The sequence below is a fragment of the Sapajus apella genome, unplaced genomic scaffold (genome assembly GCF_009761245.1).
Source record: "Sapajus apella isolate SASKATOON/1434 unplaced genomic scaffold, GSC_monkey_1.0 scaffold32, whole genome shotgun sequence".
NCBI lineage: Eukaryota > Metazoa > Chordata > Mammalia > Primates > Cebidae > Sapajus > Sapajus apella.
The window spans coordinates 4,025,606-4,049,464 of record NW_022436972.1 but is presented as its reverse complement, the minus strand read 5'-3'; the positions used below and the strand labels follow the sequence as shown (position 1 = coordinate 4,049,464).

Genomic DNA, 23,859 nt, shown 5'->3' with positions numbered 1-23,859 from the left:
GAGAATCCAGGCCAAGAAGTAATTATTGAATTAACTCCTCCGCCACTTTAGATTTATCAGTTTAATAATTGTCTATTTTGTGTAAATATAACAGTAAAACTAGAAAGGCCCTTACAGATTAATACTTTATACTTTATTGTCTCAACATTTAGAGTGATAATCTTTTATAGAGGACATTCGCCCAAGTGTCATTTACTGACTGAGATGTAGTGGAAGGAGTCAGACTTGTCTAAATTTTGTAACTACAGCTTATTTTCTGTGTGATCATAGGCAAGCCTCCAAATCTGTACCCTTATGTATATGGGGTGTTAATACTATCCGTCTTATTTGATTTCAGAAGTTAAAGCAGTTTAGTGGCGGTAAACCCTAAAGTGCTCAACAACTGAATGCATTTCTCCTTCTCCTGCTTCCTTGCTAACAGTGTGGCAGGACTGCCAGTTCTGTCTGAGAGAAAGGCCCTGTTCTGTGAATTTACTTGACCATATTAAGCAGGTGGATCAGGTAGTAGTTATTACAAAGTGATGATTCGAGCCTGAGGATGAATCTTTTTTTTTTTAAATGAAGCTTCCTTTAATGCTATAAAATGTTACTTTATAGGGTATTAATACTATTGTGTTTTGCCTCGTTTTCATCTTTAAAGAAACAAGTTCCACCAGATCATCTTGGATCCCAATAGTTCTAAAATTGTTCAATTCTGACAGTATTTCATGTCTGGACTGATTTATTATTTCACCGATATTTGAGCATCTTTTTGTAAATGAAAATATGTTTATATTTTAATGTGCTCAAGAGTATTTCATTTTATTTTTTTAGTGACAGGGTCGGACTCTGTCACCTAGGCTGGAACGCAGTCATAGCTCACTGCACCCTTGAACTCCTGGGCCCAAGCAGCCTTCTTGTCTCAGCCTCCCCAATAACTGGGATTCCAAGCGTGTGCCCACATCCGGCTCAACATTATTTTAAACATTTTTCTCCTCAGTGATAACTAGACTTTATATATGGTAGTCCTAGGGAAATTACGCCCTAGAATATCTGATAAAAGTGAGATACAGACATTGACCAGATAAATTCATGGCATAGATTGTGAAAGTAGTTTAAAAAAATGGAGTAGTTTATCAAGGTGGTTTAATCTTCACTGGATATCTTTAGATATGTTTCTTTTGCTGGGGGATGGTTTGATTGTGGTCCTAATTGAACGAATGGCAAAGGAGTAAATGACCTTTTAAGTCCCTTTGTAACTTTATTCTGCCATTAGTAATTGTAAAACTCCTATTAAGCAGCCTATTAAAAAGTGAACTTTGGTTTGAAATCTTTATTCTTTTTAATATTCTTTTGATATGAAGCTGTTTTTAGTAAACATTTTTTATAGTTTTTAATCATGTCTAAGTACCGTTTTGCATTTTGTAGAGAATTTAATGCTTAGTTGCTGACCCCCAATTGTATTGACTTTCCTGAGTATTATAGAACTCTTTAGAATGGTTATTTTATGGACACTTATCAAACATATGTGCCTCGCATTTCAGGTCAAATAGTGCATCAAATGATATACGATACGTGAATAAGATCTGGCCCCTCTCTCAAAGGAGGTTACATTTCAATCAGTGCTCAAACTAGTTTTGGTATACTTACTCTTGACTCTTCTGTTTTTTAAGGAAATTGTCTCCAAAAACAATGTATTTTATTTTGTATCTTCATAGCTTTTACGTGTTCGAGGGACAAACAATATAACTTCATTGTTCCTTTATTCTCATTTATTCCTGTGTCTCTGTGAGTGTCTTTATACGTCAGTATTCTTTTCTTTCTGATGTTTTCGCCTTGCCATTTTTCCTTGTTATTTTGCAGTGGGAAGAGAAATGAACGAGAGAGAGAATCAGTAGTGCCAGTTTTTTTTTTTTTTTCTGACTTCTTATGTGAGAATGTGGATGACTGTGGTATTTAACACATAATTTCTGGTTTTTTTTTTTTTCTTTTTTTGAGACGGAATCTTGGTTTTTTGCCAGGGAGGGGTGTAGTGGCGTGATATGGGCCCACTGCAATCTCTGCCTCCTGGTTCAAGTGATTTCCCTGCTTCAGCCTCCCAAGTAGCTGGGACAACAGGCACATGCCACCACACCAGGCTAATTTTTTGTATTTTAGTAGAGATGGGGTTTTACCATGTTGGCCAGGATGGTCTCAATCTCCTGACCTCTTGATTTACCCGCCTGGGCCTCCCAAAATGCTGGAATTACAGGTGTGAGCCACTGCACCTGGCCAATTCCTGGTATTTTTATACTAGTATTTTCTCTGCATTATTAGATATTATTTGAAGTCAAGAATTATATGTTGGTAAACTCCATGTGGCCTTTCATTGTTTTTTACATATACATAGGTTATTTGCTAAATGTAGTAGGTGCTACTAATTAGATTGGATGATGAATGGATAAATAAGTAAATATGATAATAAATTACTTGTTCAAAGCCTACTTGAGGCTGGGTGTGGCGACTCTTGCTTGTTATCCCAGCACTTTGTGGTGCGGGGCGGAACACCTGAGCCCAGGAGTTTGAGACAAGCCTGGGCAACATGGTGAGGCCTCATCTTTGTAAAAAATACAAAAATTAGCCAGACGTGGCTGCACACACCTATGGTCCCAGCTACTCAGGAGGCTGAGGTGGCAGGATTGGTTGAGCCCGGGAGGCCGAGGTTGCAGTGAGCCGAGATTGCACCACTGCACTCCAGCCTGGGCGACAGAGCCAGAGCGTGTCTCAAAAATAAATACTTCATAAAATAAAGTAATATGAAGCAGATGGTTTTGAAGGGTTTTATGTTGTTCAAAGCACTATGGTATTTAAAAACAAGTAATATTTAATTATATAGGCAACCAGAACAAAATATCTATTTCTGTTAATAAGCCTTTTATATTTATTTTTATATTAGCTGGGTAACTTTAAAGGAATTTGAGGCAATAAAGTGTAATGAGCTAGGAGAACAGGCTCTGAGTTCGACACATCTGGGTTCAAATCCAGGCTCTATGGCAAATTGTTTAAATTCTTTTTTTTTTTTTTGAGACGGAGTTTCGCTCTTGCTACCCAGGCTGGAGTGCAATGGCGCGATCTCGGCTCACCGCAACCTCCGTCTCCTGGGTTCAGGCAATTCTCCTGCCTCAGCCTCCTGAGTCGCTGGGATTACAGGCACACGCCACCATGCCCAGCTAATTTTTTGTATTTTTAGTAGAGACGGGGTTTCACCATGTTGACCAGGATGGTCTTGATCTCTTGACCTCGTGATCCACCCGCCTCGGCCTCCCAAAGTGCTGGGATTACAGGCTTGAGCCACCGCGCCCGGCAAATTGTTTAAATTCTTTAAAGCCTCAGTCACCTTCCCTGGTTTTTTTTTTTTTTTTTTTTGGAGACAGAATCGCACTCTGTCGCCCAGGCTGGAGTGCAGTGGCACAATCTTGGCTCACTGCAACCTCTGCCTCCCAGGTTCAAGCGATTCTTCTGCTTCAGCCTCCCAAGTAGCTGGGACTACAGGTACATGCCACCCCATCTGGCTAATTTTTGTATTTTTAGTAGACCTCCTCTGTTAATGGCGGATAACTGTTACAGTTGCGTTGTGTTATAAGGATTAGATGAGATAATGGCTAGAAAACCATTTTTATCTTATTACTTGGTGGGGAGTAAGCATTCAATAAATGTTGCTACTATTATTTTTGTGCTAAAAAGCGTATTTATGCACTTAAGATAAAGTTTATAGTTTAAGCTGCCATCTTGAGACATAGTAACAGATGATCCACATTTTCTGTCCTTTGTAATGTTTTAAAGTTGCCAGGAGAATTTAGAACATGAGCAGAAATGACCGTGATGGCTACTTCTGCGAAACATTTAAGCTCTTAGAACCCTATATTAATATCTAGATTCTTTTATGTTTATGAACAGTTTTTTTGTTTCTCAAATATTTGAGAAGTGATTTATATACATGTAAAAAAATAAACGAAAAGGCTTCCTTGCTACATACATTCTTCTGTAATGTCTGGGTTTATGATTAAGTGGTATTCTTTATTATTTATGGCAAACTCTAGCCCTTGAGAATATTACCCAACATAAAGAGATGGGAGGTATTGTGATTTTCAAAATTAACTATTTTGTTGATTAGCACTCACATAGTAGGTTCATTTACTGAGCTTGAAACATACTTGAAGATGCATTGATTTGAGAAGTCATGGTTATGTGTTTTCTTAATTGCTTTTATTTGTAGCAGCCATTGTATGACATAAACTGGACTTTGGTGATTTGGTGACTTTTTTTTTTTTTTTTTTTTCATTAAACATGTAAAGCCTGGACATACTGTTAAAATTCATTGTGGTACAAAATACTGAAAATAGAACTTGATTTGTTGTTTTGCTTATCACTGTTCTAACTAGTGTTATTAATAGTTCACTTTGCTTTAGTGCAGTTTACTTTGGAGTTTATAAATAGGTATCTACTTTCAGGAATTTACAACTATTAGGAGGAAAAGGAACAATATGAGAAAAATATGGCAGTGTCAGAATAAAAATAGTTTAAAGCAGAGACTAATTATTTTCTTTGCCTTGTATGTATTGTCAGTATAACTGAATTAGATTGACATTCACGTAAAATTAGTTTGAAAAAAATATTTTCTTCCCTATTTAAAAACCATTACTGTGGAGACAAAGAATAATAAATATTATGATTTTATTTGTAAAAGGAATTATGAGTGATGTCTCTGGTAGGATTGGGTTCTGGATACAAGCTAGCTTTTCATTTTTTCAGTTATATATCTTAGTCTTGGCATGAGATTAAAAATCCAGGTATCTTGGGAGAGAAAGTGTGTGTGTGTGTGTGTGTGTGTGTGTGTGTGTGTGTGTGTGGTGGGTGATGGTAGATTTAAAGGAGAGAACCGAATGGTTGGCGATGTAGCTGAGGGGATAGGTTGGAACCATGGCTTTATGTGTTACATTGAGATCTGAGTCATAAAACAGTTACAAAAATAGTTATCTGGGACCAGATAAAGCAGTATTCCTTCTTGATCTGAGCATGGACTTGGACTGAGCTCTTCTCAGTCTGAGCCTAGAATTCTTCTTGAAGATATTATCTGGAGCATTCTGTATATGGCAGCGTTGCTGGGTCAGTTCAGCAGGAAACATTGTAAGAAGAATTCTAAATTTATTTTTGAAAACATAATAAACTCAAAATAAGAGAAGTAAAAATATTCCTTACATTGATTCAGTGTTGTATGTGAGGAATATGTTAACATATGATCATATTTAATTTTTAAAATAACCTTATGATGATAAATATTATTTTCCCTATTTTGTAGACAGAACTGAGGCCTAGTGAAATTACGTGATTTGTCTGAGGTCACAGCTAAGAACTTATGGTGCTTGGATTCATACGCAGGTTTTTCTCTTTCTCTCTCTTTTTTTTTTTTTTTTTTTTTTTTTTTGAGCCAGAGTCTTGCTCTGTTGCCAGGGTGGAGTGTAGTGGCACCATGTTGGCACACTGCAATCTCTGTCTCCCGGGTTCAAGCGATTCCCCTGCCTCAGCCTCCCGAGTACTGAGACTATAGACGCATGCCACCACACCCGGCTAATTTTTTGTATTTTAGTAGAGACGGGGTTTCACCATGTTGGCCAGGATGGTCTCGATCTCCGGACCTCGTGATCTGCCTGCCGCAACCTCCCAAAGTGCTGGAATTACAGGCATGAGCCACTGCACCCAGCCTTCTGTCTGAAATTTTTATGTTGCCTTTATCAAACATAAACTCGAATGGTTTGGTATACGATTCTAGGTTGCCAACCCCTTACCCACTTACCCCTTGGAAGATATTTCACTGTCTCCAGGCTCCCAGTGTTCCTCTTGAAAAGTTAGCTGCCAATATAATTTTTTTCCCTTGTTTATAATTTGTCATTTCTTTTTATTTTAAATGTTCTTCAGTCTTACTACATTGTCTCTAGGTGTGAACTTTGATTTGTTTTAAAACTGAAAATTACTGTCTTTTGCCAATTTTGGAAAATGCTTGACAATTATATTTTTGAATTTTGCCTTTCTTTTTTCTCCTTCTGGAATTCATAATAGACACATATGATTGATTTTCTGTTTTGCATTTCTTAATCTTATTTACTTATTCTGTCTGCATATGCTGCATTCTGGTCAGCTTCTACAGCTCTGTCTTCTGGTTTATTGATTCTCCTTTCAACTGTGTCTAATCTTTTGCTTCCTCAGTCCACAGAGTGTTTTTCTGTTTCAGTGACTGTATATTTTAATGCCAGAAGTTCTTTTTGATTATTTTTCAAATAAGCTTATTTATTTTAAAATTTCTTGCCCTTTTATCTTTAAATGTACTTATTTTACAGAAGCTATCTAATATATTATCAAGTGCTTTAGATAAAGGCCTTAATTTAGCTCTATGTGGTATTAATTCTCCCTCATAGTGAATTGTTTTCTTTGTGTCTTGTAATTTTAGTTGTAAACTCAGTGGAAATAAAGTAAAGCCTGGGTAAATGGCATGTCCTCTATTTTTGTGATTGTTTCTATGAAGTGCCCAATGGAGAACTGAAGAGTAAATAAACAATTTTAGTATGTATAATGGGATACTACTCAGCAATGAAAAGCATTACTGATACATGTAAGGGCATAGCTGACTCTCAAAAGCATTATTCTAGATGAAGGAAATCAGAGTACATACTCTTATGAGTCTATTTATTTTGCATTCTAGAAGTGACAAAACTGCAGGCATACTTCAGAGATCCTGGGGCCTTGTTCCAGACCATTTTGGTAAAGCAAGTATTGCAATAAAGCTAGTCACACAGCCGGGCGCGGTGGCTCAAGCCTGTAATCCCAGCACTTTGGGAGGCCGAGGCGGGTGGATCACAAGGTCAAGAGATCGAGACCATCCTGGTCAACATGGTGAAACCCCGTCTCTACTAAAAAACTACAAAAAATTAGCTGGGCATGGTGGCGCGTGCCTGTAATCCCAGCTACTGAGGAGGCTGAGGCAGGAGAATTGCCTGAACCCGGGAGGCGGAGGTTGCGGTGAGCCGAGATCGCGCCATTGCACTCCAGCCTGGGTAACAAGAGCGAAACTCCGTCCCTTCTAAAAAAAAAAAAAAAAAAAAGAAAAAAAGCTAGTCACACAAACTTTCTGGTTTCCCAGTGCATATAAAAGTTACATTTACACTATATTATAGTCAATTAAATGTACAATGGCATTACATTTAAAAAAATGTACATGCCTCAATTTAAAAAGACCGAAAAAATAATTTTAACTTTTATTTTAGATTAAGGGGGTACATCTGCAGGTTTGTCATATGGGTGTATTGCATGATACTGAGGTTTGGGATATGAATGATCCTATCACACAGAGAGTCAGTATACTAACCACAAGATAGTTTTTCATCCCTTGCGTACCCCCCTCCTGCCTCTGTTAGTTTCCAGTGTCTATTGTTGCCATCTCTATGTCTAGGAGTTCCCAATGTTTAGCTCCCACTTGTATGTAAGAATATGTGGTATTTGCTTTTCTGTTCCTGCATTAATTTACTACGGATAATGGCCCCCAGCTACATCCATGTTGCTGTACAGGACATGATTTTGTTCTTTTTTATGACAATATAGTATTCCATGGTATATATGTATCACATTTTCTTTATCCAATCCACTGTTGATGAGTACCTGGATTGATTCCATGGCTTTGCTCTTGTGAATAGTGCTGCAGTGAACATACGAGTACATGTGTCTTTTTGGTAGAATGTTTGGTTTTCTTTTGGGTACGTAACCAACCAGTAATGGGACTGCTGGGTCAAATGATGGCCCTGTTTTAAGTTCTTCAAGAAATCTCTGCTTTCCATACCAACAGTGTGTAAGTATTCCTTTTTTGCCGCAGCCTTGCCAGCATCTGTTATTAAAAAAGACTTTATTGCTCTGGGAGGCCGAGGCGGGTGGATCACAAGGTCAAGAGATTGAGACCATCCTGGTCAACATGGTGAAACCCTGTCTCTACTAAAAATACAAAAAAAAAAAAAAAATTAACTGGGCTTGGTGGTGCACGCCTGTAGTCCCAGCTACTCGGGAGGCTGAAGCAGGAGAATTGCTTGAACCCAGGAGGCGGAGGTTGCGATGAGCCAAGATCGCGCCATTGCACTCCAGCCTGGGCAACAAGAGCGAAACTCTGCCTCAAAAAAAAAAAAAAAAAAGACTGTATTGCTAAAAAATGCTAACAATTATCTGAGACTCAGACAGTCTTAACCTTTTTACTGGTGGGGGGTCTTAACTTGATGGCAGCTGACAGATCGGGATAGTGGTTGCTGAAGGTTGGGGTGTCTGTGGCAATTTCTTTTTCCTCCTCCTCCTTTCTTCTTCTTCCTCCTCCTCCTTTGTTTGTTCTTTTTCTTCTTCTCCTCCTTCTTCCTTCCTCCTCTTTTCTTTCCCTTTTTTTTTTTTTTTTTTTTTTTTGGAGAGACAGGGTCTTACTCTGTCACCCAGGCTGGAGGGCTGGAGTGTAGCAGTGTGATCATAACTTACCACAGCCTCAAATTCTTGGATTCAAGTGATCTTCCCACCCCAGCTTTTTGAGTGTCTAGGACCACAGGTGCATGTCACCACATGACTAATTAAAAAAAATTTTTTTTGTAGAATTGGCATCTTGTTATGTTGCCCAGGCTGTTCTTGAACTCCTGGCCCCAAGTGATACTCCTGCCTTGGCCTCCCAAAGCGTTGGGATTACAGGTGTGAGCCACTGTGACTGGCCCAGGGCAATTCTTAAAATAAGACAACAATAAAGTTTGGTAGATGTATTGACTCTTCCTTTTGTAAAAAATTACTCCACGGCATGTGATTATACTGTTTAACAGCATTACCCACAGTAGCAGTTCTTTCAAAATTGGAGTCAGTCCTTGCCAAACCCTGCTGCTGCTATATCAACTGAGATTATGTAGTAATCTAAATCCTTTATTGTTACTTCAACAGTGGTCACAAGTATCTTCACCAGGAGTAGATTCCAGCTTAAGAAACCACTTTCTTTGCTCATCCATAAGAAACAACTTCTTATCTATTCAAGTTTTTTTTTTTTTTAATTTTTATTTTTTTGTAGAGATGGGGTCTTGCTGTGTTGCTTGAACTCCTGGCTTAGTGATCCTCCTGCCTTAGCCTCCTGAAGTGTTGAGGTTATAGGCATGAGCCACTCTGCCCTACCCTGTTTATGTTTTATCATGAGACTGCAGCAATTCAGTCACATCTACAAGCTCCACTTCTAATTCTAGTTCTCTTGCTATTTCTACCACATCTGCAGTGACTTCCTCCACTAAAGTCTTGAAACCCTCAAAGTCATTCATGAGGGTTGGAATCAATTTCTGTAACACTCCTGTTAGTGTTAATGTTTTGACATCCTCCCATGAATCACAAATGTTCTTATTGGCATATAGAGTGGTGACTCTGTTTCAGAAAGTGTTCAATTTACTTTACCCAGTTTCATCAAAGGAGTTCACTATCTGTGGCACCTGTAGCTTTACAAAATGTATTTCTTAAATAATAAGATTTGAAAGTTGAAATAACTCATTTATCCATGGGCTGCAGAATGGATAAGCAGGCATGAAAACAGCATTTATTTCCTTGTGCGTCTCCGTCAGAGCTCTTTGGTGACCAGGTGTATTGTCAATGAGTAGCAATATTTTGAAAGAAATCTTTTTTCTGAACCATAGCTCTCAAAGTTGGGCTTAAAATATTCAATAAGCCGTACTGTAAACAGATGTGCTGTCATCTAGACTTTGCCGTTCCATTTATGGAGCACAGACAGAGTAGATTTAGCATAATTCTTAAGGGCCCTAGGACCTTCATTCTAGTAAAGGAGCATTGGCTTCAACTTCAAGCTGTCAGCTAAATCAGCCCCTAAGAAGAGAGCCAGCTGTCCTTTAAGGCTTTGAACCCAGGCCTTCACTCCTCCACTCTAGCTAGGAAAGTCCTAGATGTCATCTTTTTCCAATAGAAGGCTATTTTGTCTACACTGAAAATCTGTTGTTTAGTGTAGCCACCTTCATCAATGATCTTAGCTGATTCTAGAGAACTTGCTGCAGCTTCTGCATTAGGACTCGCTGCTTCACCTTGCCCTTTTGTTTTATGGAAAAGGCTTTTTTCCTTCAACCTTATAAACCAATCTGTGCTTGCTTCATACTTCTGCAGCACCCTCACCTCTCTCACCCTTCATAGAAATGAAGACAATTAGGGTCTTGTTCTGGATTAAGCTTTGGCTTAAGGGAATATGTGGCTGGTTTGATCTTCTGTTCAGACCACTCACACTTTCTCCTTATCAGCAATAAGGCTGTTTTGCTTTCTCAATATTCATATGTTCACTGGAGTAGCACTTTTAATTTCTTTCAAGAACTTTTTCTTTGAATTTACAGATTGGCTCTTTGGCCCGAGAGATCTGCCTTTTGGCCTGTCTTAGCTTTCAACATGCCTTGTTCACTAAGGTTAGCCGTTTCTAGCTTTTGATTTCAAGTGAGAGACATAGAACTATTCCCTTTCACTTGAACACTTGGAGGCTATTGTAGGGTTCTTCATTGGCCTAGTTTCAGTATTGTGTCTCCCGGAACAGGGAGGCCCGAAGAGAAGAGAGATAGGGCAACAACAGCCTACTGGTAGAGCAGTCAGAACACAATATTTATCAATTAAATCACCTTGCTATAGGGCATGGTTTGTGGTGCCCCAGTACAATTACAACGGTAACATCAGTGATCACTGATCACGCCATAAAAATGGAGAAGTTTGGAATAGTGTGAGAATTAACAAAATGTGACACAGAGACACAAAGTGAGCACATGCTGTTAGAAAAATGGTCGCGGCAGACTTGCTCGTGCATGGTTGCCAAAAATCTTCAAATTGTTAAAAAAAAAAAAGTGTTTGCCAAGTGCAGTAAAGTGAGGTGCAGTAAAGGGAGGTGGGCCTGTGTAGTGATAAGGGAACAGGAGAGTGCATGGTGATAGTTGGAGGTCAGATTCAAAGTGGCGAAAAGGAGCGTTCTGGGGTGATAGAAATGTTCTTTACCTCTATTGTGGTGGTAGTGGTGGTTATGCAGTTTATCACGTTTTCAAACCTCATCTACTTGTACACTTAAAATTAGTGAATTTAATTATATGAAAATTAAATCTCAATAAAGCTGATTTTTAAAAAAGCAGGCAAAACTCATCTGTGGTGTCAGAATTGTGATTAAAGTACCGACTGGGAGGGATGAAGGGTCCTTCTGGGGAGTTGGAAGTGTTCTGTATTTTGAAGTGGGGGTTGCCTGGGTGTATACAGGTGTATATGCACAGGGTAAAAGGTCATTGAGTTGCACACTTAAGACTTGTGCACTTTATATAAGTTATATACCTCGATACAAAAGGAAAAGGTTTTAAAGAAGGATTAGAATATAAAGTTGAGAAAATCGCCAAGAGAGTAGAGCAAAAGGACAGAGACATGGAAAATAGGAGAGAAAAACTAAGAAAATCAGAGGACCAGCCTCGGAAGTCCAATTCCTGGATAAAAGGCATTTCAGAACAGAAAAAAAGAAAATAGAAATTTTTAATGAAATAATTCAGAATATTTCCTAAAATTGAAAGACATTAATTTCTACATTGAAAGAACTGCAAATAGACCCATTTCAGAGCACATCATCAAAAATTTTAGAAAACACGTGTCAAAGAGAAGATCCTGCAAGTTTCCAGAAAAGGGGAAAAACAAGTGATATATAACGGATAAGCAATTTAAATGACTTCAATCTTCTTAACCTATTATTGAAACCTAAAAGGCATTTAGGAAATGCCATAAAAATTGTCAGGGAAAATTATTTGCAAACTAAGATTCAGTAGCCAGCCAAACTCTAATGAAGTATGAGGGGTAGAACAGAGATATTTATAGACATGCACAGTTGCAAAAATTTTATCTCCCATTTGTGGAAAATGTGTTCCATAAAGGTAAGGGAGTGAACCAAGAAAGAGAAAGACATGTGATACATAAAAAAAGGACAGCGTAGAAGAGGCAGAAGGGCTCCCCACGATGAAGGGAGGTACAAAGTTGAACAGCCTTGGAGGATAGAAAGGGATAGTGTCTTTCTCTGGAGCAAAGGTCAGGTTTGCTTACAGCGTTGGAACATACAGTATGTCCTTTTGGAACAAGGGGTGGGGAAGCATAAAGCTTAATAGATTCAGGTTCTCTAAGCTTAGGCCTCCTCTCTTGTAATTCAGACTGCTTCATTTGTAGATGTTACATGGCCCTTTTCAAATTGTCCCATGGGAACTGGGGCTTGGGAAACTGATGGGAAAAAAAATACCTTGGGTTAGGTTGTCTTCTGGAAGCATTGTAGTTTTAACTCTTGCATTTAGGTCAATAATCCATTTGAGTTAATTTTTTGTATGTGATGTAAGGGTTGAGATTCAGTTTTTGTTTTGAATATGGATAGCCAGTTTGTTTCAGTACCCTTTTGCTGGAAAAAGTTGTCCTTCCCTCATTGAATTGCTTTGGCACTTTGGTTGAAAATTAGTTGGCTTTGTATGTAGGAATCTATTTCTTGACTCTGATTTCTTTCACTGATCTTTGTGTCTTTCTTTATGTTAATTCCACACTGTCTTGATTACTGTAACTTTATAGTAAATTTAAAATTATGTAGTGTAAGTCCTCCTACTTTACTATTTTTCAAAACTTTTGTCTATTTTATGTTCTTTTATTTGCATGTAAATTTTAGAATCAGCTTGTCAATTTTTCCAAAAAAGGCTGCTAGGATTTTGATTGGGATTGCCTTGATTCTATGGATCACTTTTAAGACAGTTGACGTATTACCCGTATTGAGTATTTTTATTCATAAACACATGCACACATATCTATTAATTTAGGTCATCTTTAATTCTCTTAGTAGGTTTTAATAGTTCTCAGGTTACAGGTCTTGCACATATTTTGTTAAATTTATCCCTGAATATTTAATATTTTTGAATGATTTTACTGTTTTTAGTTTCCAGTTATTTCTTGTATGTGGAAATAAGATTGATTTTTGTATTCTGACTTGTATTCTGCAACCTTATACAACTTTCTTATTAGTTCTAGGGCTATTTGCAGAGTCCCTGGGATTTTCTCTACTGATGATCATGTTTTCTGTAAATAAAAGCAGCACCTTTTATTTTTGTATTGCCTTATTGCACTGATTAGAACCTCAGTTCTGATGTGGAATAGAAGGGTTAAGAGCAAATATTCTTATCTTGTTCTTGATCTTAGAGGGAGAGCACTTAGTCTTTCACAGTACATATGCTTTGCTAAGCATTCGTAACATGAATTATGTTGAATTTTGTCAAATGCATTTTCTGTATTGAGATGATTTATAATGTTTTGTTTTTATTCTCTTAAAATTATATTGATTGATTTTAAAACAAACCATCTTGAATTCTGGGGATAAATCTCACTGGGTCATAATACCGTATCCATTTTACATATTGCTGGATTTGATTAGCTAAAATTTAAAGATTTTTTTATATCTATGTTTGTGAGGGATATTGATAGGTAATTTTCTGATATTTGTCTGGTTTTGGTGTAAGGCTAACGCTGGCTTTAAAACATGAGTTGGATAGCCAAAAGAACTGTGGCAAAAAAGAAAAAAAAGAGTTGGAAATAATTCTACCTCTTCTGTATTCAGTTTCATTAATTGATATAGGACTATTCAGATTAAGTACTCTTATCTCTTCTTGGGCAAGCTTTATATGGGACCATCATAGAATTTGTCCACTTCCGTAAGCCCTCTTTTGTCTTTCAGTAGCTCCAAGGTTTGTAGTGATAGCCCTCCTTTATTTTTATTTTTATTTTGTGTGTGTGTGTGTGTGTGTGTGTGTGTGTGTGTGTGTGTGTGTGTGTTTTGAGGCAGAGTCTTGCTCTGTTGCCCAGGCTAGGGTGCCCTGGTGCGATCTTGGCTCACTGCAACTTCCACTTTCTGGGTTCAAGTGATTCTTCTGCCTCAGCCTCCCAAGTAGGTGGGGGTTACAGGTACTTACCACCATGCCTAACTATTTTTTGTATTTTTAGTAGACACAGGGCTTCACCATCTTGGCCAGGCTAATCTCGAACTCCTGACCTCATGATCAATCTGCCTCAGCCTCCCAAAGTACTGGGATTACAGGCATGAGCCACTGCACCTGGCTTTTTTTCCTCCCTTTCCTGGTCAATCATTCTAGAGGTTTATTCATTTTATTGATCTTTGTGAAGAACCTGCTTTTGGCTACATTGAAATTTTCTGTTGTTTTCTGTTTTCTATTTCATTGATTTCTTACCTTAACTTTCTTACATTGTTCTGCTTCTTTTGGTTTTAATTTGCTTCCCCTGTTAGATTTTTTCGATAGAGGCCGAAAGCAAGAGTCAGAGAACTATAGTCCAGGGGCTAGATCCAGCTTGCCACTTGTTCTTGAATGGGTCATAAATCAGGAATGATTTTTGCATTTTTATAAGGTTGAAGAAAAATCAAAAGAATGCTCTTTTGTGACATGTGGAAATTAAATGAAATTCAGATTTCATTGTCCACAAATAAGGTTTTATTGGAACACAACCACACTTATTGTTTACATATTGTCTCTGGCTACTTTTCTGCTGGATTGGCAAATTTGAGGGGTTGTGACAGAAACCACGCGGCATTCTCATAGCTTTTGCACTGCTGTTTCTGAACTGTAATCACTGTTTTAAGTGCCATTCATATCACTATATTGTGACATTTTACTTTATTATCAATGCATCCACATCATGTCAAAACAAGAAAAGATGAAAAAAATAGACTTGGAATGTTATACTTTTAAAGCACAGTGAACCATGGATTATTGAATTAGATGACAAGGCATTGTATTACACAGTGACACTATAGCTGTGTTAAACACAGTATTCACTGGTATTACCAAACCGTGCATTCATCATAATATTCCCAACTCACAGGAAAGTAATGGTCAGAAAAATGAGAAAACTTAAAAGCTAATATCTTATTCCGGTAGAATTTCTTCACAAAATTTGAAAATAAAATTAAGGCTGCACCCAGAGTAAACTTCCAAGTGGCTCATTTGTTAGCCAAGCAAGGAAGTCATTTACCAATAGTGGATTAACTAAATTGTGTTTGGTTACAGCAGACACACAATTGTGTCTGGAGAAGGTAAACTTAAAACTGTTAGGCTTTTGGCCAAAAGAGTTGCTCAGAGAATTGAGGATATCAATAATCAATTTAAAAACAAGGCAAATGATTTCAAGTGGTTTTCCTTGGCTTTTGATAAGTTGACAGATGTTACCAACACTGCTCAATTGTTTGTTTGGAAAGTTAAGGCTGAGTTTGAAGTTATTAAATAATTAATCTTAATGAATAGTGTGTATAAAATAATTACAGATAAGAATATTTCAAAAAGTTAAGAAAACACTGCGTACAACTTGAATAAGTGTAGTCTGCTAAGATGTCTTATAACTGATGGCGGTAAAGATTTCTGTAGAATAGAAAAAAACTCAGGTGTACAAATTCATAAAGCTGTGAAAGTATAAGATGTTTAAAGTCTATTGTTACTTACTTTATTTCTTAGCAGTTATTTTGCAGAGAATATCTGAATCTGTCATGTAATATTGAACCAGTAGTGTCAACATTTGCTCTTGTGGACTTAGCTGTTGTCAGTTCCAGGAATTTTTGTTAGAAATAGAGCCTGAATATTCTCACTTGCCCTGCTGTACAGCAGTTTGATGACTTAATAGTTGTAAGGTTTTATTGCAAACTTTTGAATTTAGAAGTGAGATTTGAATTTTTCTGAATGTGAGAAACTGCTGTCAATCACTTATTATTGAACGCTGAATGACTTTAGAAATCAATTTGTGTTGCAGACTCAATAGTATTTCTTAATGAATGCAACCTGAAATTACAAGGTAAAACAGTTGTTGTATCAAAATTAATACTGCAGTAAAGTTGTTTCAATGACAACTACTGTTCTTTGAATCACAAGGAATACCAAGTCATTTTATATAGCTTTCCATGCTGTCATAATAAAACAAAGAAGTAAGGTCTGTATTCCTACCCAGTATTGCAATAGGTATGTTTTCTGAGTTCAAACTACAGTTTCAGCAACATTTCTTAGAACTTGATGCAAGTGCAAAGGAAATTTCCATTTAACTGTACTGTTGAGGCACTTTTTACCTAACCTTTAATTGTAATTAATTTGCAATTAATTACATGCTAAAAGATAAATACTAAGAGAAGAGTAAATACTTTACAACTACTTTTACACAGTAACGAATTTCAATGTCCATTGGATCTATCCTATATCCACAGAATACAGGACAACCATGTAAAATCTCATCTTCAAATTTAGAACGTCAACACAAAACGATATGGTCTTATTATAATGAGTCGTTATGGGGAGAAATTTAAGCCAGCCACAGAAATTTGCATAAGTAACAAGGAATCAAAAGCTAATCACTTCTGAACAATGATTATGCTGAATTGAAATCATATACTTGTGGTTTACTATCAGTTTGCAGTAGCACCTAACTGGTACTTTTGAAAAAATACATTTTCAAACATGAAATTTGTTGTATTCAAGGTAAACATTAGAATGTATGAACATTTGTGATTGATTTTGGTGGTAGGGAACACCAACTTTGAATCCCAACTAAGTGAAATATTTTCTCCAAAATTCATTCTTCTTAGTCAACCTGTCTTACAAAAAGTTGTACTCTGTTATTGTTTCTATAATATTTTGAATTGTATCAATAAGTATTATGGACATTTTTTGTCTCATTATATAAGCAGCTATGTAATATCCTTCATTTGTTAACCCTCAAAGCCTAAAATATTTACTTGTATAGGACAAGTTTGCTAACTTCTCCTTTATATGAAGATATTTTTGTCTTTAATAGTTTTGTGTCTATACTTGTGAGCAGGATTAAGGTTTTGTTTCACAGTGACTTTAAAGGGAAATAATTTATGGAGCATCTTCGTTTCTACTGGATTTATTAATTGCATATTACTCATTATAATAAGACCATATTGTTTTGTGTTAATGTTCTAAATTTGAAGATGAGACTTTGCGTGGTTGTCCTGTATTCTGTGGATAGATCCACCGGACATTGAAATTTGTTACTGGGTAAAAGTAGTTGTATTGGTCCATTCTCATGCTGCTGTGAAGAAATAATGGAGACTAGGTAATTTATAAAGAAAGGAGGTTTAAGTGACTCATAGTTCTGCATGGTTGGGGAGGCCTCAGGAAACTTACAATTATGGCAGAAGGCACCTCTTCACAGGGCGCCAAGAGAGAGCATGAATGCCAACAGGGGAAATGCCGGATGCTTACAGAACCATCAGATTTCATGTGACTCACTCATTATCATGAGAACAGCATGGAGGAACCACTTCCATGATCCAGTCACCTCTACCTGCTCCTGCCCTTGACATGTGATTATTACAATTCAAGGTGAGATTTGGGTGGGGACACGGAGACAAACCATATCATTCTGCCCCTGGCCCTTCCCAAATCTCATGTCCTCAACATTAAAAAACATAATTATGCCTTTCCAGCAGTCCCCCAAAGTCTTAACTAATTCCAGCATTAACTCAAAAGTCCAAGTCCAAAGTCTCATCCGAGACAAGGCAAGTTCCTTCTACCTATGAGCCTATAAAATCAAAAGTATGTGGGTTACTTTCTACATATAATGGAAGTACAGGCACTGGGCAAATACACCTGTTCCCAATGGGAGAAATTGGCTAAAACAAAGGGGCTATACAACCCAAGTCTGAAGTCCGGTAGGGCAGTCATAAAGTCTTAAGTTTCCAAAATAATTTCCTTTGACTCGATGTCTGACATCCAGGTCACACTGATATAAGAGGTAGGTTTCCATGGCCTTGGGCAGCTCCACCCCTGTGGCTTTGCAGGGTACATCCCCACCTTCTGGCTGCTTTCACGGCTGGCCTTGAGTGCCTATGGCTTTTCCAGATGCATGGTGCAACCTGTCAGTGAATATACCATTCTGGGGTCTGGAAGATGTTGGCCTTCTTCTCACAGGACTTAGTGGGAGCTCCAACCACACATTTCCCTTCCCTACTTCCCCAGCAGAGGTTCTCCATGAGGATCCTGCCCCTGCAGCAGACTTTTGCCTGGACATCCAGGCATTTCCATGCATCCTCTGAAATATAGGTGGTGGTTCCCAAACCTCAATTCTCATCTTCTGTGCACCTGCAGGCCCAACACCATGTGGAGGCTGCCAAGGCTTTGGGCTTGGAACTTCTGAAGCCATAGCCTGAGCAGTACCTTGGCCCTTTTTAGCCATGGCTGGAGCGACTGGGTGCAGGACACCAAGTCCCAAGGCTGCATACAGCAGGGGGGCCCTGGACCCAGCCCAGGAAACCCATTTTTCTCTCCTAGGCCTCTGGGCTTGTGATGGAATGGGCTGCCAAACATCCCTGACATGTCCTAGAGGCATTTTCCCCATTGTCTTGGTGATGAGCTTTTGATTCTTTGTCACTTATGGAAATTCTGTGGCTGGCTTGAATTTCTTCCCAGAAAATGGATTTTTCTTTTCTATTTATTGTCAGGCTACACATTTTCCAAACCTTTGTGTGCTGCTTCCCTTTTAAATATAAATTCCAATTCTAAACTGTACCTCTGTGAATGCATAAAACAGTACTTTTAAGAGTACCCCCAAATCACCTCTTGAAGGCTTTGCTGCTTAGAAATTTCTTCTGCCAGATACCATAAATCATCTCTCTCAAGTTCAAAGTTCCACAGATCTCTAGAGCAGGGACAAAATGCTGCCAGTTTCTTTGCCAAAGCATAGCAAGGGTCATGTTTATTCAAGTTCCCAACAAGTTCCTCATCTTCATCTAAGACCACCTCAGCTTGTATTGTCCGTATCACTATTACCATTTTGGTCAAAGCCATTCAACAAGTCCCTAGAAAGTTCCAACTTTCCCACATTTTTCTATGTTCTTCTGAGCTCTCCAAACTGTTCCAACCTCTGCCTGTTACTCAGCTCCAAAGTCACTTACACATTTTCAGGTATCCTTCTAGCAGCACCCCACTCCTGGTACTAATCTGTATTAGTCCTTTCTCACACTGCTATAACGAAAAACCTGAGACTGTGTAATTTATAAAGAAAAGAGATTTAATTGAATCACAGTTCTGCATGGCTGGGGAGGCCTCAGGAAACTTACAATCATGGTGGAAGCACCTCTTCACAGGGCAACAGGAGAGAGAATGCATGCCAGCAGGGGGAATACCAGACACTTATAAAACCATCAGATCTTATGAGACTTACTCATTATCACAAGAACAGCATGGAGGAAACTGTCCCCATGATCCATTTACCACCACCTGTCCTGCCCTTGACACGTGGGAATTATTACAATTCAAGGTAAGATTTGGGTGGGGACACAGAGCCAAACCACATCAGTAGTGTACTATTTGCTGCAATGTGATTCTCAATTAATATAAGTCTGCCTTCAGGGAACCTATAAGGGGCAAATAACATGCAAAACACATAAAGAAACATTTATTTTCAAGAATGTGTTGCAGTCTACAGAAATGCCTAGAACTAGTTATGGTTAATTTCCAGGAAGAATTTTTGAGCCCCTGAAGAATAGATAAGAGATTGAGAGTCAGAGAGGAAAAGTCAGGCTCCCCAAACCAAAGTTTAATTCCCTGAGCAAGGCATAAAGAAGTATTTTGTTTTTCTCCTCTGTATGTATTCATTGGTTTACTGTTCCTGGAATTAAGAAGGTAATTTGGACTCCTTCTTGGGATACCATTCTCCTGTATCTCTGGACTTCCGATTCTTTTTCGTCTTGGGAGGAAAGTGTCTTTGCATAGAAGCCTTGGATGTTTCTAGGAGACCTTTGGAAAGCCTGGAAGAAAAGCCAGAATTACTGGACTGGAGCTTTGGTGGAAGCCAGATATTTAGAGGGTATTCTAACTAACATCTTACAGAAAGGAAAATAATGGTAGTTATTTGCATGGCCAGAGAGTTATAGAGAATGACAGGGTCTTAGAAGATTACAAGTTGGGGTTCATATAGTTTAATTTATAGGTGTTTGCTTAGATTTAAGTTTATGAGGCAATTACATGAGTATACATGGTATATGGACAACCATAGACTGTTCCTTTAAAATGTGTTAAGTATAACTTTTTTTCTTGGGCCAAGAAATTTTAGTGAGAACTAATTTTTATAGTTTCAACTGACTTCAGTGGAAAATGTAACATTCCTATATTTATGTGAGATATATATATATATATATATATATATATATGTATATATTTATTTATTTTTATGTTGGCAAGAATAAATTGAATAAAACAAAACAAGTTCATATATTATTGCAGTCTATGGTAATTATAAAGGAATAAGGAAAACTAGGGTCCAATTTTATGTACCTATAAGTAAATCAGTAGTTCAGAGCATGTAATGTCTCTTCCTATTATTTCCATGGGTGTTCTTTTATAATCTCCTTTATACTTCCAATTTGAAAATTTTGTTTAGTATTATAAGATGCATTCAGATAGCCTCAAAGAATGAAAGTTAACTCTCTTTTTTTTTGAGACGGAGTTTCACTCATGTTACCCAGGCTGGAGTGCAATGGCGAGATCTCGGCTCACCGCAACCTCTGCCTCCTGGGTTCAGGCAATTCTCCTGCCTCGGCCTCCTGAGTAGCTGGGATTACAGGCACGTGCCACCATGCCCAACTAATTTTTTGTAGTTTTAGTAGAGATGGGGTTTCACCGTGTTGACCAGGATGGTCTCGATCTCTTGACCTCGTGATCCACCCGCCTTGGCCTCCCAAAGTGCTGGGATTACAGGCTTGAGCCACCGCGCCTGGCGAAAGTTAACTCTTGACTTTCAAAGTAGTTCCATGCTGGGCATGCTGGCTCATGCCTGTAATCCCAGCACTTTGGGAGGCTGAGGTAGGTGGACTGCCCAAGGTCAGGAGTTCGAGACCAGGCTGGCCAACACGGTGAAACCCCTGTCTCTACTAAAAATACAAAAATTAGCTGGACATGATGGTACATCCCTGTAGTCCCAGCTACTCAAGAATCACTTGAACCTGGAAGGCAGAGGTTGCAGTGAGTCAGGGTCATGCCACTGCACCCCAGCCTGGGCAACAAAGTGAGACTGTCTCAAAAAAAAAGTAGTTTTAAACATTTTAAAGAATAATAAATGTTTTAAAGTCAGTGCTGAAAATTTTTAAAAGGTCATTATATTTTATGTTTAGGTCTCTGAAAGAAGATGAATTTGGCTGAGATTTGTGATAATGCAAAGAAAGGAAGAGAATATGCCCTTCTTGGAAATTACGACTCATCAATGGTGTATTACCAGGGGGTGATACAACAGATTCAGAGACATTGCCAGTCAATAAGAGATCCAGCTATCAAAGGCAAATGGCAACAGGTAAGATGATATTAAAGTATTAGATATGTTAGGAAAGTAGTACCCTATTATACTTGAGAGATTAGAGTTGGAAAATGAGTTTGAGATGGAAATATTTTCTATTTATCTGAATACTGAAATATATTTAAAATATATTTTTGAATAATTTTCTAGTATCTTACCTAATGTTTTGTTTTTGTGATCATATGTTCCATGAGGTATGGTTTGAAGATATTTAATTCTGATTGAATCTACTTTTACTTTTTTCTCTTTTTGTAATTAGTTACCTAATTGTGTGACTACAGACATTTGAAATAAAGTATTTCATTCATTCTTTTATTTTTTGGAGGCAGAGTCTTGCTCTGTTGCTCAGGTTGGAGTGCAGTGGCACCATCTCGGCTCACTGCAACTTCTGCCTCTTGGGTTCAAGTGATTCTCCTGCCTCAATCCCCTGAGTAGCTAGGATTACAGACATCTGCCACCACACCCCGCTAATTTTTTGTATTTTAGTAGAGATGGGGTTCCACCGTGTTGCCCAGGCTGGTCTCGAACTCCTGACCTTGTGATCTGCCCACCTCAGCCTCACAAAGTGCTAGGATTACATGCATGAGCCACCATGCCCAGCTATTCTTTCTTTTCTTTTCTTTTTTTTTTTTTTTTTTTAAGAGACAGGGTTTTGCTCTGTCACCCAGGCTAGAGTGCATTGGCGCCATTACAGTTCACTGTAGCCTCAAACTCCTGGGCTCAAGTGATCCTCCCACCACAGCTTCCTAAGTAGATAGGGCTACAGGTGCACACCACCTTGCCCAGCTAATTTTTAAGTTTTTTGTAAGGCCTTGCTCTTGCTGTGTTGCCCAGGGTGGTCGCAAACTCCTGGCCTCAAGTGGTCCACCTGCTTTGGCCTCTTAAAGCACTGGTATTACATGTGTGAGCCACTGTGCTGAACCTGAAATAAAGTATTCATCCTTGAGCTTTTCCCTTTTATTTTTACATGTTGTTTTGACCCATTTTACAAAACTCCTCTTCTGAAAGATTCCTTAAAAATGCAAATGAGTCAATAATCTAATAGAAAACATTACTGTATTTGCTGTCTTTTGACTATATAATTTGCTTATTTAATAAGAGTTTTAAAAAACTTGAATTTTAATTTCCCCACTTACTGTTCTTTAAATTTAATGTTTTAATTGATCAGTATGTTTAGCATAGTTCTTACTTTGCTGCCCCAGTTCCAAATTAATTGTAACTTTTAAAAAAGAATTTTTGCACATCATACTTATAAGCAACATATCTTCATTTAAGGAAATAAATCATCTGTCTATCTTCAGTGATGTTTAGTTAAACAAAATTGCCTTTTGTTTTTTATAAGGGCTTATTATTTAAGCTTGTATTTTTCACCTGTTATACTAAAATAACGTTAACAGCCTTTTTAGAAAACATTAAGTAAAAAATACAGAACATTTCAGGAGTGTGTGTGCATCCTGCACAGGGGACGTGCTGATCTCCTCTGTTATTCCAGTTTCAGTATATGTGCTGCCAATGCAAACACTCCCCACTTTTAAAATTAAAATCTTTTAAAAGTACAAAGTCAAGTGTTTCTTTGACGTTTCCATTTTATATACTAATGCCTTTCAAGTGTTTCATCTAATTTTTCCATTAGTCAGAAATTGATGTTTTCCTAAGTTTTGAGGGTAAATTTAGCTTATTTTCCTAATTAAATGTTACCAAATTATGTTCATTGAGAACTATATACTTACTCTAACTCAGGCTGAAAATTTTAGTTGTTTTCTTCTATGCTTCCCGTTAGCCACAGGCAGGGTGTTTCATTAATCTGTTATGGAAATATTTTTGATATGTTCCTAATTGTGTATGTTAAATAGTGACCATTTCTACTCAGATTTATTTCTACTATGCTTCTTTCCATTGGGTTCTGAAATTACATTTCTTTCAATATAGCATATCCCAGTAGAGTGTAATTGTATATATTAGCAATTGAATTTTACCTAGCTTTTTCTTTGGATCTGTAACTCTTTCATATGTTTCTTTTAATATATTATTCAATATAATGATAAGAGAAACTTTCTTACACTCTGCTTTACAGTAAAATGTGCTTTCTGGTTAAAAAAACAGAATTGTTAAAATGATTTTATAAATGTAATTTTCTTTTTTTGTTTTTGATATGGAGTCTTGCTCTGTTGCCCAAGCTGGAGTGCAGTAGTGTGATCATAGCTCACTATAGCTTCAAACTCCCAGGCTCAAGTGATTTTCCTGCCTCAGCCTCCTGAGTAGCTAGAACTACAGCCTCTTGCTGTTAATGCCTGGGCTAATATTTTTGTTTCCCCAGACTGGTCTTGAATGTAATTTTTAATATTTATCTGCTTGCTTTTGAAAATTAGTTTGGCCTCAAAGTTTGAAAACACAAGAATTTGCTCCTAATATGTGCTCAGTTAAGTTTTTTAAATACAGGAAAAATTTTGTCTTTGGTATAAA

At 37.7% G+C, this 23,859-nt stretch overlaps 1 protein-coding gene, 1 long non-coding RNA gene and 1 other non-coding gene across 8 annotated transcripts in view; 1 reads left to right on the top strand and 2 right to left on the bottom strand.

Annotated features, from left to right (window-relative positions):
• The window catches only part of KATNAL1 (katanin catalytic subunit A1 like 1), a 96,341-nt gene that overhangs the window by 4,881 nt on the left and 67,601 nt on the right, over positions 1–23,859 (top strand). For 5 of the 6 annotated variants that reach the window (XM_032294407.1, XM_032294404.1, XM_032294401.1 and 2 more), the window contains exon 2: positions 21,218–21,393. In XM_032294407.1, the coding sequence (XP_032150298.1) occupies positions 21,232–21,393 (162 nt within the window). In that variant the 5' untranslated portion in view covers positions 21,218–21,231. Of the gene's footprint in view, positions 1–17,259; positions 17,430–21,217; positions 21,394–23,859 lie in introns of those variants that run through there. The other variant, XM_032294403.1, reaches the window with a different exon arrangement.
• On the bottom strand, positions 381–18,953 carry LOC116562273. The gene is made up of 3 exons (XR_004273856.1): positions 18,652–18,953; positions 10,617–10,622; positions 381–394 (listed from the first exon to the last, which is right to left on the bottom strand). It is a non-coding gene; the product is annotated as an uncharacterized LOC116562273 (long non-coding RNA).
• LOC116562575 lies at positions 22,816–22,918 on the bottom strand. The gene has a single exon (XR_004274024.1). It is a non-coding gene; the product is annotated as a U6 spliceosomal RNA (small nuclear RNA).